The sequence below is a fragment of the Vombatus ursinus genome, unplaced genomic scaffold (genome assembly GCF_900497805.2).
Source record: "Vombatus ursinus unplaced genomic scaffold, bare-nosed wombat genome assembly UNPS02014945.1, whole genome shotgun sequence".
Classification (NCBI taxonomy): Eukaryota; Metazoa; Chordata; class Mammalia; order Diprotodontia; family Vombatidae; genus Vombatus; species Vombatus ursinus.
The window spans coordinates 21,016,017-21,031,852 of record NW_020954723.1 but is presented as its reverse complement, the minus strand read 5'-3'; the positions used below and the strand labels follow the sequence as shown (position 1 = coordinate 21,031,852).

The following is a 15,836-nucleotide window of genomic DNA, read 5'->3' as shown; positions in this document are numbered from 1 at the left end:
TGTGAGTTCTCCATAAAATAGTCTTTTTGGCAAGCATACATTTTACATTCAAACAATGTGGTCAGCCCATTGGAATTGAATTCTCAGAAGCAGAATTTGAATGCTTGGCAGTTTAGTTCAAGAAAGGACCTCAGTGTCTGGTATTTTATCCTGCCAGGTGATCTTCAGAATCTTCCTAAGACAATTCAAATGGAAGCAATTCAGTTTCCTGGCATGATGCTGGTACACTGTCCAGGTTTTACAGTCATACAAAAATGAGGTCAGCACAATGGCTCTGTAGACCTTCAGTTTGGTAGTCAGTCTAATACCTCTTCTCTTCCATACTTTCCTTTGGATTTCAACCCGTGGTAAATGGTTAGTGGCCTCAACATTGATTGATGATGGTCTGTTGAGAATATTATGGAAGTGTTCAGCCCATCTCTCTAGGATCATGTCCTTATCACTAATCAATGTGGCTCCACTAGCACTGAGTAGTTGAGATGCACCATAGGTCTTTGGCCCATAAATAGCCTTCAGGGCATCATAAAAGCATTTTGGATTGTTACTATCAGCATAAAACTGAATTTCATCTGCCTTCTTACTGAGCCTTACTGCATCTCTCTAAGCTTTGCTTGTACTTTACTTTTGATGGAATTAAATGCTGCCTTCTTAGAGATGGATGAACTATCCTGCTGGTAAACCCGGTGGAGTTCTCGTTTTTCATTTAGCAGCTTCTGAATTCCCATCATTTTCATCAAACCAGTCTTGATGTTTTTGAGTGTTCTGACCCAGATGAGCAAATGCAGTGCTATACACCAAATCTCTGAAAATTGCCCACTCTTTTTCTGCTCCACTGTTATCAAAACTATGTTGGCTCAACTTTCCCTCCAAGTTAGCAACAAACTGCTCCCGCTCAGAGAAGAGCTGTAATCTGTTGACATTAGTTCTTCTGGTAGTCATTTTGCCTTGGGGACATTGCTTTTGTTGAATGCCAATATTTAGCTTGAAGAGGATAAGTCTTTGATCAGTCCAGCACTCTGCACCACACATTGCCTTCATCACTCTCACATCCTGTCTGTCTCTTCTCCTTACAATCACATAGTCTATTAGTTGCCAATGTTTGCTGCAAAGGTTCATCCATGAAGTTTTATTGCATTTAGATAAATGGAAGACAGTGTTGGTGATGAGAAGGTCATGAGATGCACAAGTCTTCAGTACTAAGTGACCATTGCTGTTGCTATTTCCAATTCCATTCCTCCCTAAAACTCCTCGCCTGGTAGTCATTTGCCTGGTAGTATGAGCCTACTCTAGCATTAAAGTCTCCCAGAATTATAAGCTTGTCCTCTTTTGGCACATTGATGATAAGGGTCTCCAAGTCTTCATAAAATTTTCCTTTAACTTCATGAGAGTTTGTCATGGTGGGAGCATAGCACTGATGATGGTGGCATGACATTTTCCTGCAAGTATCAATCACATTGTCATGAGCCTGTCATTCACTCCTTTTGGTAGGCATACAAGCTTATTGACTAACTTAATTTTGATTGCAAAACCTACACCAGCTTCATGGTGCTCCCCTTCACTGCAGCCACGCCAAAAAAATTTGTATCCAGCTCCAGCTTCAGTAAGCTAGCCTTCATTTGCCAGCCTTGTTTCACTCAGGGTGGCTATTTGGATGCGATACTGATTGAGTTCTCTTGCAACAAGAGCTGTTCATCTTTCAGGTCTACTGGATTTTGTGTTGTCTATAAGTGTGTGCACATTCCATGTGCCAATGGTGAGTGGAATCATCTTTGCACTCACTTTTGTACATTTTTTTGTGTTTCAACCACAGAATGGGATTCCCCACTTACTGCGGTAATCAGGCCAGGGTTGGGTAAGTGGACAATTTTAGGGCACCTTTTCCAGCCCCTTCCTTACACCATTAGGTGAGCAGTGCAATCCTTAAAAGGCTGCTCAGACACCCAGGGAGCTGCTGAATCCCACTGCTGCTTCCAGTGAGAAACATCCCTATGGCCTGAGTCGCCTGTGTGCAGGGTTGTGACTACAGCTCCCAACGTATCTGCACCTGCTGCTTTGTCACTTGCCTGTCACCACAAGACTTTGAGATAGGTAAAATGGTATGGGTGATGTCTTTTGATTTGTGCAGAAATTGGATTTAGGTGAGGCAGAGTTACACGAAGTCTTTGGCCTCACTTTCTCCTCCAGAGTTATCACAGTCCAGTGGCAGGGCAGAATCAAGATGACTGGTGATGACTAGAGATGCAGTGGATGACCTTGGTGTCTTCGATATCTAACCAAGCCCTAAGCGCTCCACAGCACCTGCTTCAGCTGCCTTCATGGCTGTTGGAACAAATTGTTCTCATCTACCCAATCTACCAGGGGAAGTCTTCACATGCTTGGGGTAGACACTCTCCCAACTCACTAATGAATTTGAGACCCTTTGGTTACCCTCGACCTGATTTAGCCCATCTGCCTAAATGGTTTACCAGGGTGTAGCCGCTGCACATGCTGTAGCTCTTTGGAGGCACAGATGAGAGTTAGGTGGAATAGGTAGATACTAAGGGTGTAAAGTAGCCCTGTTAAGGATCTTTGGAGCCACAGATGAGAGTTAGGTGAAATAGGTAGATACTATGGGTGTAAAGTAGCCCTGAAAAGGGTGTGTTCAGGGAAGACTAGTACCTCTGGCAGAGACATCCTCCTTGCTCTAAACTACCATTTCCAGTACATTCGTCTCCTAACATTTCTCAATGACATTCTTTCTTCTGAGGTCCACATAACTTACTTTTCTTACTCTCTCCCCATCATGTGATCCTTCCAGTAACTTTTAGAATGACTTTGACATCTGGATCATAGTTATCTTCTCTACCCCATCTCCTACCATCAATCTTGAGGTATCATTATTCATACTGACAATCCTCCTAACAATCTGTATTCCAGACTTGTGTTCTAGCATATTCGGCTCAGTTCAATATATCAGCACCTTGATGTCCCACTGGAATGTCAAACTCATAGTCCAAACAAAATTGACCACATAATTTCTTGATCTCCTTGAATCCTATAACTTTCTCCTGTACCTACTTTAGCCACACACCAAAATGGTAACATCTTAGAACTCTCTCTCAGATTTGACCTACATTGATGGGTGTGGTGGCCCACACTTGCAATCCCTGCTATTAGGGAGGCTGAGGCTGGTGGATTGCTTCAGCTTGAGAGTTCTGAGCTGCAGTGGGTTTAGCCAAACATGTGTCCCACACTAAGTCCAAAACCAATATGGTGAGCTATAGAGTGGGGGAGTGAGGCTGCCTATGGAGAGGCAAACTGGCCCAGGTCAGAAATAGAGCAAGTCAAAGTTCTTGTGCTAATCAGCAATGGGGTCAGTCCCATGAATGGTCATTGCACTTCCCATGTGCTTACAAACATGTTTCTTGTTGTTATTGTTCAGTTGTTTTAGTTGTGCTTGACTTTTAGTGACCCAGTTTGGGGTTTTCTTGGCAAAGATAGAGGAGTGGTTTGCCGTTTCCTTCTCCAGATCATTTTCCAGATGAGGAAACGAAGGCAAACAGAGTTAAGTGACTCATCCAGGGTCACACAGCTAGTGTCTGAGGCCAGATTTGAACTCAGGAAGATAATGTTTTACTGACTCCAGCCCCAGCATTGTATCCACAATAGATGACTCGCAAGTCCACATTTAGCCGCCAAGTCTCATGACAGGTAGAGCATTGGACTGAGTCACAAAGCCCTTAGTTCAAATATAAATATTGTATGTTATAACATATCAATTTAGTTTTATTGTATAACATTAATATAAATATATTTTATAACAGACATGTCTATATACATATACCTACATATAGTTATAGACATACACATATACATATTTCTTTGATAGAATCCTTTTGTTCTTTTTCTATACTTAGCACTTACACCAAGTATGCACTATTGCAAAAGCTTTCTAGCTGGCCTTCCTATCTCTAGTCCATGCTAAACACACCTTATTATTAATCTTCCTATAACTTGGTCACTCCCCTATTGCCTACTGAGATCAAGGAGCTTAAATACCCCTAAAGGAGAAAGCCAGTAGAAGATGGACACTTGTATAATAGCGAACAGTCCTCAACCTTCTTCTGCTCCACCTGTAGCCCAGAAACTTAGAGCCCAGAGCCCTGAGACCCTTCCCCTTCAATCTAGGAGCTGAAGTGCAAACATGGTGAAGAGACCTCCTGATGACCCACATCAAAATGCCAACACTGTAGATCAAGGTTTCTTTACTTGAAGTCTGTGAAATTGTGTGTATATATCTTTATCTCTATAAATATACTATGTATGTGTACATATATGTATATATATATACACTATATATAAATATACTGTATATACACACTCTTTATATATACTACATGTACTATATATGCACACACTATATATACACTATATGTACACATATATTTATACATACTATATAACATATGCACATATATACACACATGTCACATATATAAAGATTAACAAAGATGAATAATTTAAGTATGTTTAAAATGGACTGGAGATAGGCAGGCCAACTAGAAAGCTTTTCCAGTAATGTCGGGATTAAGTGACCAGTGCATGTCTGGCCTAAGTACCAGGTGTAGAAAGAGAAAGCAAAAAAGGATCCCATCAAAGAACCATTTTTAGAGGCAGCTGATAGCTCCATAGATAGAACACTGAGTCTGGAGTCAGGAAGACCTGAGCTCAAATCTGACCTCAGATATTTACTTAGCTGTATGGTCCTGGATGAGACATTTATCCTCTTTTGCCTCAGTTTCCTCATCTATTAAGTGGGAATAATAAGAGCACCTACCTCCCAGGGTTGTTGTGAGGATCAAATGAGATAATATTTGTAAAGCACTTAGTATGGTGCCTGGCACATAGGAAGCTCTATATAAATGTTAGTTGTTGTTGCTGTTGTTACCTTCTGCTGACTAACTAAATATGATCTTAGGATGCAAATGAGAGAAAAGGATTAATTATAGGTTGGTCTGCATGAGTATGGTTGGGGAACACTGGATTTGGAATCAGAAGACCTAGGTTTCAATCTGGAGTCTTCAACTTGTAATAAGGAGATCAGACTTGACCCCCAAAACCTCTTTCTAGCTTTAAATCCTGTGATCTTATGAGCTCCAAATACGTAAGCATAGTGAACCATGAAAATGGAGACTAGTGAGCCAGGTAATGAAAGGCTACTCATTCCACATTTGTATAGCATAAATCACCTTCACATCCATTATTTGATATGATCCTCAGAAACAGCCTGTGGGAGTAATTTTGCAGGACAAAGATTATAATTCCCTTTTATACATGAGAAAACAGACTGACTCTACCAGTTTCCATTAGCCAACTTTGCTCATAAGAACATTTGACTAGATCCTTTGGGGGTAGGAAGTGCTTAGCACGATGCCTGGCATATTTGTTGTTAAGTCATTTTTCACTTGTGTCCAGCTCTTTGTGACCACTTTGGAGGTTTTCTCAGCAAAGATACTGGAGTGGTTTGCCATTTCCTTCTCCAGCTCATTTTACAGATGAAGAAACTGAGATAAATAGGGTTAAGTGACTTGCCCAGGGTCACAGAGCTAGAAAGTGTCTGAGGCTGGATTTGAACTCAGGAAAATGAGTCTTCTGACTTCAGTCCCCGCACTCTATCCATCATGCCATGTGGCTGTGTAAAGAGAAAGAACACTAACTGGAGTCAGAGCACATGGATTCATATCCTGACAATGACACAGTTACTTACGTGAACCTGGACATGTCATTTAGCTTCTTTGGGACACGATTTCCCCCTTTATAAAATTAGGAAATCGGGCTACATGATCTCTGAGGTCCTTTCCAACTTTAGACTTGTGATCATGTGTGTGTGCGTGTGTGTGTGTGTATACATTCATACACATCACTCATACATCCTCTCTGAATGAATCGTTTTTACAGTGTCTGATGACTTCATGTCATGACAGAATTACTACCTGGGGTGGAGTCAGGACATGTGCCTTTAGTGCTTCTGCAGGCCCTTGAAGCATGTCTGTATACCTGGGAGCTGAGGATACCCCTAACACTTTGCTTACTCATTCTCTTCCTCTCCTTTTTTCCCCCCAGGGCTACTTTTCCTGGTTCATCAACATTATAATCATGAAGTAAGTGTTTCTGCACTCTGAGCTCTGGGTAAAGGCAGTGTGGCAGTGGGAGAGGAGGGGAGTGGGCAAGACTATGCTGGAGTCAGTTTGTGAGAGATAATTGTTAAATATATAGTATGAGTGCTTATCCTTTGGAAATTAGCCAACACTACTAATCAAGGTTTGATTTATTGTTTTGCTGTTTGTTTAAACTTAAGAAAGTGATAGAGAAAATGTTAATAATGCACAAATTAAGCTTGAAAGTGTGTTATGGTGGTTAAACATTTCTCATCATATTCCTGGGAGTAGGAGAAGTGATTCAAAGCCTCTGACCTTGGATCAGCTGTGTGGAGCTCCCTACTTGTAGCTTGTGTTTGGACCCTGCATTATTGCACCTTCTCTACTTTGGGCATTACTGGGCAGGAAATAATTAGCTTATCAGCTCTATCCTATTCTTCATTCAGCAGACCCTCAGAAATAACTCCAGTTTCTTCTCCCATCCTATAGGCTGTCAGCCTTAGCCAGTTCCAATGCCATTACCAAAAGGAATTTCACCTGTGTCCATTTCCTTCCAGTTCTGAAGACCTGGGGAAGGGAGTGATGGGAGGAGGAACATATGATACCTGTCTGATATCCTGTCTTCAAGCATTAGAAGGATTATCATTGTGGAAGAGGAAACAGGCTTGTTCTGCTCGGTTCTAGAGGGCATAACTAGACCCAATGGATGGAAGTTGCAGAGAGACAGACTCTAACAATATAAGAAAAGGCCTCCTAACAGCTAGAGCTTCCTTGAGATCATAAGGTTCTCAGAGAGGATGATCACTCATTAGGAATGTTGTAGAAGTGATTTACAACTAAAATCCCACCTTCAATACCAATGCCCTTCTTCTGTGGATTATCTCTGATTTAGCCTCAATCTATCTTGTTTGTACAGTTATTTGCTTGTTGCCTCCCCCATTACACAGTGATCTTCTTGAAAGCAGGGACTATCTTTTGCCTTTCTTTGTATCCTCAGTGCATAGAAACAGTAGGTATTTAATAACCATTTATTGATTGACCAATTCATCCTCAGCTAGATGGGTTGTACTAGATACCCTCTGATGCCTCTTCCAGCTCTGATTCTTCATGTCCTTGATCCTCCTAAAACCCCTAGAGAGAGAACTTCTGAATTTTCCCCAATTTTCACCATCCTAACTTTTCATTATTCTCAACTCCAGCCAAACAGAGCCAGGCACTACCATCTGTACTTGCCAAAGCACACGTGTATACATACATGCATACATCATAGTGCGTTGGAAGAAGCACTAGAATGGGAGCCCAGAGACCTGGGTTTTTATATCTGCTTCTGTGACACCTTGGACATATCACTTAACCTCTCTGGGCCTCATTTTTCTCATCCATAAAATAGACTGGGTTTCTGAAATTCCTTTCCAACTCTGAAATTCTATGATTTTATAAAGTCTTGGTCTTTGTATATGCGTCCCCCTTCTTGGACTGTCTCCTATCAATCCATCAATCCATCAATCTGTGCTCCTCCTCTTCTTCAAACCCAACTCAAAACATTCTTTCTCCCAAGTGTCCTCTAAATGACCTCCATCTACCAAACTCTTTTTTTGTGTCAGGCTTCCACAAGAAACACACTGAACACATCTACCCTTCTTCGTATTTTTCTTTGCAGCTCCTCTTAGAGTATTTTTCATTAGGGTTCACCTAGACATCAGATTGTCAATACCTCAAGGACAGAGGCAATGTCTTCTCTTTCTGCGATATAGCCTTGCAGTGAGCATTTCCCAATTACTGGATGACTGACATCTGCCCCTGCCAGAAAGCTTCCCCTAAAACATGATTTTGTTGATATCTGGACTGTTGAGATAAGGATGTGGGGTTCAGAACCAGAGCCCTCTTCATGTTTTCCTCCCTTGATTCCAAAGATACTGTCTTTGCTATGGACATTTGTGTTTGTCTGTCTTTAAAGAATGGCTTGAGATCACACTGAAATGTGAAAATAGTAGTTTTAGGACAAATAAAAGATTGGGAGTGACTGTAAGGTGATGGGAATATAATGGATGTTGCTTTAAGACATTAAATCTCCTTGCCTTATGTCATAGAACATCCTCCTTTATGTAATATGTTGTAAACATATGGTGCCAGTTTACCATGAGAAATGAACAGGCTGCAAACAGTTCCAGGATTTTGTGGTTGATAGACAATGAGTGACCAATATAACATGAATAAAAGTGAAGACCTTGGATTAAGGTGCTGGTAGTATGCACTTAATAAATGGTAATATTGATCAAACCCATGTGCAGCATGAGAGGTCAATGAAACCCTATTAAGGTCTAGGGCTGGCTTTCTGCTTAGGGAGCCCCCAAATGCTATACCTAAGCAGATCACTACAGCCCTATGCCTATTTGGGGGTGTCCCTATCTTCTTTGGGTCTTTGCCCTCCAAGCTCTTGATCTGTTAAGGCTGTCCTGATAAATAAATGATGACCCACATATAACTGATGATTCCACTACCACTATTCTAATGGAACTGTCCTCACTTGAAGATTACCAATGACATTCTAATGACCAAATCCTGTGGTCTCTTCTCAGTCCCTATCCTCAACTTTTCTATAGCACTGAATACTGATATTTGATTTACATGATGTTGGTTTTCATGGAAACATTCTTATCTATTCTTCCAACTCCCCTGTGGCTTATGATAAATAGGGTTAAATAAACTAAATTTCTTGGAAATCCTTGGTATTTTGGGACTCAGGTAACAAGATGTTGCCCACTCCCTCCTTTTTGATACCATTTCCATTCATTAAGTGCTTACTACGTGCAAAGTCCTATGAATGGTAACCTCCTTAGACTTTTTTTAAGTTCTTTTTTTATAATGAACTTAATAAACATGAACATTTTTCCATATTCTGTCCATATACAAAGCAGAACAAAAAATAAGATTGCATATGAAATCATGTTTCTATTAAATTTAACATGATAATACTAACACTGCCCTGCTCATCTGTATCACCATCATCTGCACATTTTTAATGTTTCATTGATGTTTTTTCTTGTCTTTTTTTGTCATAATCACTCCCCTACACACATCTCCCACCCCTCCCCCAATAAAACCCCATTCTTCTGACAAATAAGAATAGTCAAACACAACAAGATTCACACATTGGCTGTGTCTGAAAATTTATGTCTCAGTTTATATCTCTCTACCAAGAGGTGGTTAACATGTTTCATTATCTGTCTTCTGGAGTCACAATTTTGGTCATTGCCTTCATGAAAGTTCTTAAGTCTTTCAAAGTTGTTTTCATTTACCTTACTATAGACATTGTATAAATCATCCTTTTGGTTCTGCTCACTTTACAATGGTACAAATAAATCCTCCCAGGTTTCTCTGACTCTATCTCTTTCATCATTTCTTACAATGTAATACTATTCCATTACATTAATATACAGTAATTTACTCAGCCATCCCCTGATTGATGATTACCCAAATTGTTTGTACTAAGCTACAACAAAAAGTGCTACTATAAATTTTTGTCCTTGTGTGTCCTTTCTTTGATTTTTGCATTCTCCTTTTTTTCTTCCTATATATCTGCTTGCCCCTTCTCAGTCTTCTCTTTCCCTTTTCATAGGATCAGCATAAGCTTTGCCCGAAACTTTGTTCTTGGCTCTCTTTTCCTTCCTATTTGCAATCTTATCATCTCTGTTTCCTCCCCATTGCTATAACCCAAGGTCAGCTACTCATTAGCTAGTTTTCTTGTATATTATTGTAGTAACCTTCCCACCTCCAATTTCTTCTTCCTCTAGTTCTTCCTATCCACTATTGTTAGGTCAGCCTTGTTGCTCAGCTCTGATCAATTCACTGCACCACTCAGAAGCCTTAGTGGTTTGGTTACCTACCAATACCTCAAGGATCTGAAATTTCACATATGCATTCTCCCTCCACTAATAATACACAACCTATCTAAAATTAGTAGACAGTCTTTAGGAGTTACTATAGTCAAAAGATCTATTACCCTGTGGCCATCCTGCTTCTGAACATCTTGGAACTTAGCTAGGCTGATCCTTAGGCAACAGATGATCAATCACCCATCCTAAACTTAGAACCTCAGAGTGCCCACAGTCCGTAACTTGCCACAAAAAAGTATCAGAATAGTATTTTAGTGGAAGGTTGCTTTTCCAATAAAGTACAGACTCTTTAGCCTGGAAATAAAGACCTTTTATAGCATAATTCAAGACTATCTTTCCATCACTGCTTCCCTAAATAAGAATTATGTTCTAGCCAAATTGAATTCCAAACTCTAAGGCTTCTTGACTCTATGCTTCTTATTCCCTATCTCCCATCTGACTACTAAAGTTCTACCAATCTTTCAAAGACGTAGCTCACATGGTACCTACTGCATAGTCAAACAGATGTGAGCTTTTTTTCTTAAGTACTCTCTTAGGACTTTATCTTTCTTGTGCACTGTTGTTGTGCAGTCATTTCAGGGGTGTCCCACTCTTTGTGACCCCATTTGGGGTTTTCTTGGTAAAGATATTTAAGTGGTTTGCCATTTCCTTCTTGAGAATATTTTACAGATGAAGAAACTAAGGCAAGCAGTATTAAGTGACTTGCCCAGGATTACACAGCTACTATGTGTCAGGCCAGATTTTAATTTATGAAGATGAGTCTTCCTGATTCTAGGCCTGGCAACTCTATCCACTGTGCCATCTAGCTGCCCCTTTTGTGCACTGTATCACACTTTAATTTATATTTTAATTATTTGCATATGTCTTGTCTCTACTATAAGTCAATTTCTGAGAACAAGGTTCATATCTAAATATTAAAATATCTTACTCAGTGAGATAATATTTTTAAAGTGCTTAACACAGGGCCTGGCACATAGTAGGTGCTTAATGTTTGTTTCCTTAGTACCTATCACATCACAAGAGCTAAATAAATGCTTATTGAATTGAAATTAGGTCAGGAATACATGCTGAGACTACCTCAGTGTCATGGAAGAAAAGTTCTATACTCTTCCCCTATGCCATTTCTTGGTACCTGAGGCAGAATCCAGCACCCAAAAATTGGGCCCAACCCAGTATAGCATAAAGATGGTTTTCATCATGTCTCCGCTAAAGTCCCACCGTCTGCAAGAAATCTTTCTGAGTCTTTCTTGACCTTGTTGCCTTCCCTCTGAGACTACCTCGAATTTGTCCTGTGTATATTTTGTTTGTACATTGTCACCCCTAGTAAAGAGAAAATTCCTTAGAGATCAGGGACTGATTTTTGCCACTTTTGAATTTCTTTGTATTCCCAACAGACAGGAATAGGCTCTTACTACATGACAGACCCAACTGACTGATCTTATCTCCACCCAGATCCATACTCAGCCTACCAGACAGAAGGCTCTCCAGGAAGCTGCCCTCATTGGGTTGGGGATGGGAGTCATATTCCCATTGTCAACAGAACTATATCCCTGCTGCTATTCATTCCATCCCAACACTTTCTCCTCTTTTCAGTAATAAGGTTCTCCATTCATAGAATCACAGTGCCCAAGAATTCCGTTTAATCCCTGCTTAAACACCTATAGCAAGAAAGGGAACTCATTATTTCATGGGACAATCTGTTCCATTTTAGAATAACACCAGTTGTTAAAAATTCTTAGTTTGATGTTAAAGTAGTACATAATCTCCGTGAGAGCAAGGAATTTTTTTTTTTTTTTTGGTCTTTGCATACCCATTGCCTAGCAAAGTGCCTGGCATATAGGAGCTGCTTAATGAATGTGTATTGGATTGAATTTAATTGAAATCTGCCTTCTTGTGACTGCCACCCTTTTCATGGTAGATCTCCCTTCTAAGATCCAGCAGTGTTTTTTAAACCAGCCCCAGAGGATTTAAAAATGCTTATCGGTTACCTACTGATTAGTCAAGATAAATCACTCCTTTCCTTTACACTGGCCATTCCAGTTTCTGAGAAGTGTCCTTTTATGTCTCCCCTAGGAAAGAGGAGTTGACTAAAAAATGTGGAGATGATGCCAAAATGTACCTCAATTTCCAGACACACCTCATTTTTCTATTCCTGGTTCTTTGTGTGCCCTCCTTGACTGTCATCCTGCCACTCAATCACTCTGGGCATCTTCTAGGTAAGGGGAGTTCAGAAGTCAACATTTCACTAAAGCCACAGTGCTTCCAGAGGCTGGAGGCAAAAAAGAGCTCCCTCCAATCATAAGAGAGGGCTTGAATGAAGGTCCTCCTTTATAGCAGTGTGGTGTAGTAAGGAGAACACTGAGCTAGAAGTCAGGAGGCATGACTTCTTGTCCTAGATCTGCTGTTATTTTACTGTCTGATATTGGACAAGCCACTTTAAACTCTTGGTTGCCTCAGTTTCTCCATCGGTATCACGGGAATAACTGCCACTTCTTATTTCACAGGGGTGATAAAAATGAAACTGCCTCCACTTTGGAGGGGTAAATGGAAGCAACTTTGAAAGTAAAAGTACTGTGTGAATGGAAAATATATTTTATTTTTATGACTTCTATGAATCTGGTGTCAACCCAATATAAAAGCATAGGTACTATTAGCTAATTTACATTTAATAATAATGTTGTTGAGATAGAAAATACACATTAGGATAACATAGGGTAAGTCTTTGTTTCCATAATGTTTAGTTGATATGTGTGCAACAGTTGCCAAGAAAACAACCAGTTTTTCCTTAGTTTCCACACTTGAAAATACATACTGCCAACATAGGACAAATCCCCTTTCTATAATCTGTCCAACTGATTATTGTCAACTGTGTGAAACCCTAACAGTTTCCAAGAAAATAACAAGTTTTTCCTCAGTTTCCACTTTTTTTTGAGAACAGGTCTCCCTATCTTGCCCAGGCTAGAAATGTAATGGGGCTTTTCACAAGCACCCTATCTCACTACTGACCTGTTTTGTCTAGTGGAAGCTTTAATCTATTTCATTTCTGAGCTGAGCCAATTTGTCTCTCCTTAGGCAACCTAGTAGTAGCCTACCTCCAACCTGGAGGCTCACCATATTGGTGCTGGACTTTTCACTTGATTTACCTTAGCCCTGCTGAACCTCAGAGCTCTTGAACTCACCAAACTCAGCATCCCCAGTAGCAGGGATTATAGGTATGCATGACAATGCATGACAGTTTCTTCACACTTCAACATTGCTCCTTATTTTTCCTGAAGTTTTACGATCTTCCTATCCATTGAACACTTACACCAATAAGTCCCACTGTTGTTGCCGGTTTTTTTTTTCAAATAGCTATTTTTTTTTCAAACCTGGGATTTCATTTATGATGCAAACTCTCAGAATGGAAACTTCCTTTATCAATCCAGAGTAGCAATTTGACTGTGACTCATAGTCTTAGAAGGCTTCCTGGGGCAGTGAAAGGTTAACAGACATGTCCATGGATGGAGTCACACAGCCAGTATGTGTTAGAGAAAGGAGTTGAACTCAGCTCTTCCTGAAGCTAGGGTCAACCCACTATCTACTATACCAGGGATGGGGAACCTGTGGCCTTAAGGCCACATATGGCCCTCTAGGTCCTCAAGTGTGGCTATTTGACTGAATCCAAACTTCACAGAACAAATCCCCTTAATAAAAGGATGTGTTCCATAAAACTTGGACTCAGTCAAAAGGCCCCATCCAAAGACCTAGAAGGCCACATGTGGCTCAAGGTTGAAGGTTCCCCACCCCTGCACTATACCACACTGCCTTTTACATATAATCTTAAAATAATTAATTTCATACAAATGTAAGCAGTAGAAAATAATAATTAAAAAAACGGAATAGTAATAACAAAATAAACTGGATAAGCAGGGCCCATTCTATTATAGTAAGATTATAACAAATTAATCTGAATTTTTAAAGTATTTTGTGTTATTAATTACTGTTTTGTTATTGTTTTATATTATTATTGTTATTATTAGACTGTTAAGTTGAGAAAGCACAGCTTGTAACAGTGTAAGGCTAGAACGATCCATCAACAGTTCCAGAGAGTAAAAGAATATAATGAAAAAGAGCACTGGGTTTGGCTCCAGAGGATCTGAGTTCAAATCTTGACTCTGCTTCTTACTACCTAAGAAATCTTGGGAAAGCATGTTTTCTTCTATGGACCTTCATTTCCTCATCTGTAAAATGAGAGTGTGAGACTATTTGAGTGGTGTCAAACTCAAATAGAAACAGATCCCCCTAGGCCTCATATTGACTGCAAATTAACCACAAATTAACATCATCTATCTTATGTTCTCAATTCCATTTCAAACTTACTCAGCTGCACTGGGGAGTTTTGTAGCTCGCTTGTGGAGTTTGATATCTCTGTTCCCTTTTTCTCTCTACGACCATATGAGAAAAGGACCCGTCACTGTGCCAACAAATTTGGAGCTAGCTCATAGACCCTGAGAAAGAAGGGTAGGACCATGAGAGGTAATCCAAAAAAGTCTAGACATTCAACTGGGATGTATGAATTTCTAGAGCCAAGGCTACTAATAAACGTTCTTCTTTTTCAGATTCTAATAGTCATTTTGGCCGTACCACCATTGCCAATGTCGGCAAAAAGTAGGTGCCAATGTCTTCTTACTTCCTTTCTGTCTTACCTGGAGAGGGGATAGTCTGGGAAACAGATCAATTGTGTTGGTCTCCAAGTTGTGCATCAGTTATTCTGTAAGGTCTGTTTTTCCTGGATCTAGTTACTAAGCTCTGAATGAATGAAGACATATACACTGGGTGGAGTTTCATGTACAGGGTTGGAAGTTAGGATGTCACTGATTTACTAAAGTTAGTAATATTTGACTTTTCTGTACCTAAGTCTTCCTAGCAATATGATAGATAAAAAGCTGACAAGATGGATAACAAAATCAAGATCCAGAGAGATCTAGACAGGCTAGAATGATGGGCCAAAACTCAAGGTGAAATTTAATGAGGATAAATATAAACTCTTTAATGGCTTCTTAGGCAGCATTACCTAAAGTGTAGTATTCAAAATCAGAGAGGTGTTAGTCCTGATGTATTCTGGCCTTGTCAGACCACATTTGGAATATTGCATTTAGTTCTGGAAAGCATGTGTTAAGAGGGATTTTGTTAAAGCTGGAGTGGGTCCAGAAGAGGGCCATGATAGTAAGAAGATTGGAGACCGTGACATATGAAGATCAATTGTAAGAAACTACATGCCTTGCCTGGCTATCATCCTGCCAGTCAAGTACTATGAGAATCTCCTGGGCAAGAATCCCAAGAAGGACTAGTGGATTTCAAGAATGAAGGAAAGAACATGTTAATGGGGATGGGGGTGGGGAGAGGAGAGAAGAAAGGTATGAGGAAAACCAGAGGAGACAACTATCTTCAAATATTTAAAAGGCTGTTATGGTGATGAAGGAATCAGATTTATTTTGCATGACTTCAGAAGGCAAAACTGAGACCAACAGGTAGAAATTATAGTCAGATTTTAGTCAATATTATTTTTTAACATTTCTGACCATTAAAGTTGTCTTAAAATGGAATAGGCATTCTGAATGAACACCTGGAAGTATTCAAGAAGAAGCTAAGAATTTGTTGGGCATATTTTAGAGGGGAATCATTCTTTGGGTAGAGGTTAAACAAAATGTACTTTTTTATGTGGGATTCTATGAATCTACAAATTACTGTCAGCTTCTCCTGGTGACTTACATGAATGATTATAGTTCTGGTAGCTGAGTATTTCTAGTTCTTCAGTAGGAAC

The 15,836-nt window shown here is 39.9% G+C and overlaps 1 protein-coding gene across 1 annotated transcript in view; it reads left to right on the top strand.

Annotated features, from left to right (window-relative positions):
- TMEM63C (transmembrane protein 63C) overlaps window positions 1-15,836 on the top strand; it is a 75,158-nt gene that overhangs the window by 10,523 nt on the left and 48,799 nt on the right. Inside the window, exons 5-7 of the mRNA XM_027844866.1 lie at window positions 6,103-6,140; window positions 12,107-12,249; window positions 14,632-14,680. Of these exons, the coding sequence (XP_027700667.1) occupies window positions 6,103-6,140; window positions 12,107-12,249; window positions 14,632-14,680 (230 nt within the window). The remainder of the gene's footprint in view (window positions 1-6,102; window positions 6,141-12,106; window positions 12,250-14,631; window positions 14,681-15,836) is intronic.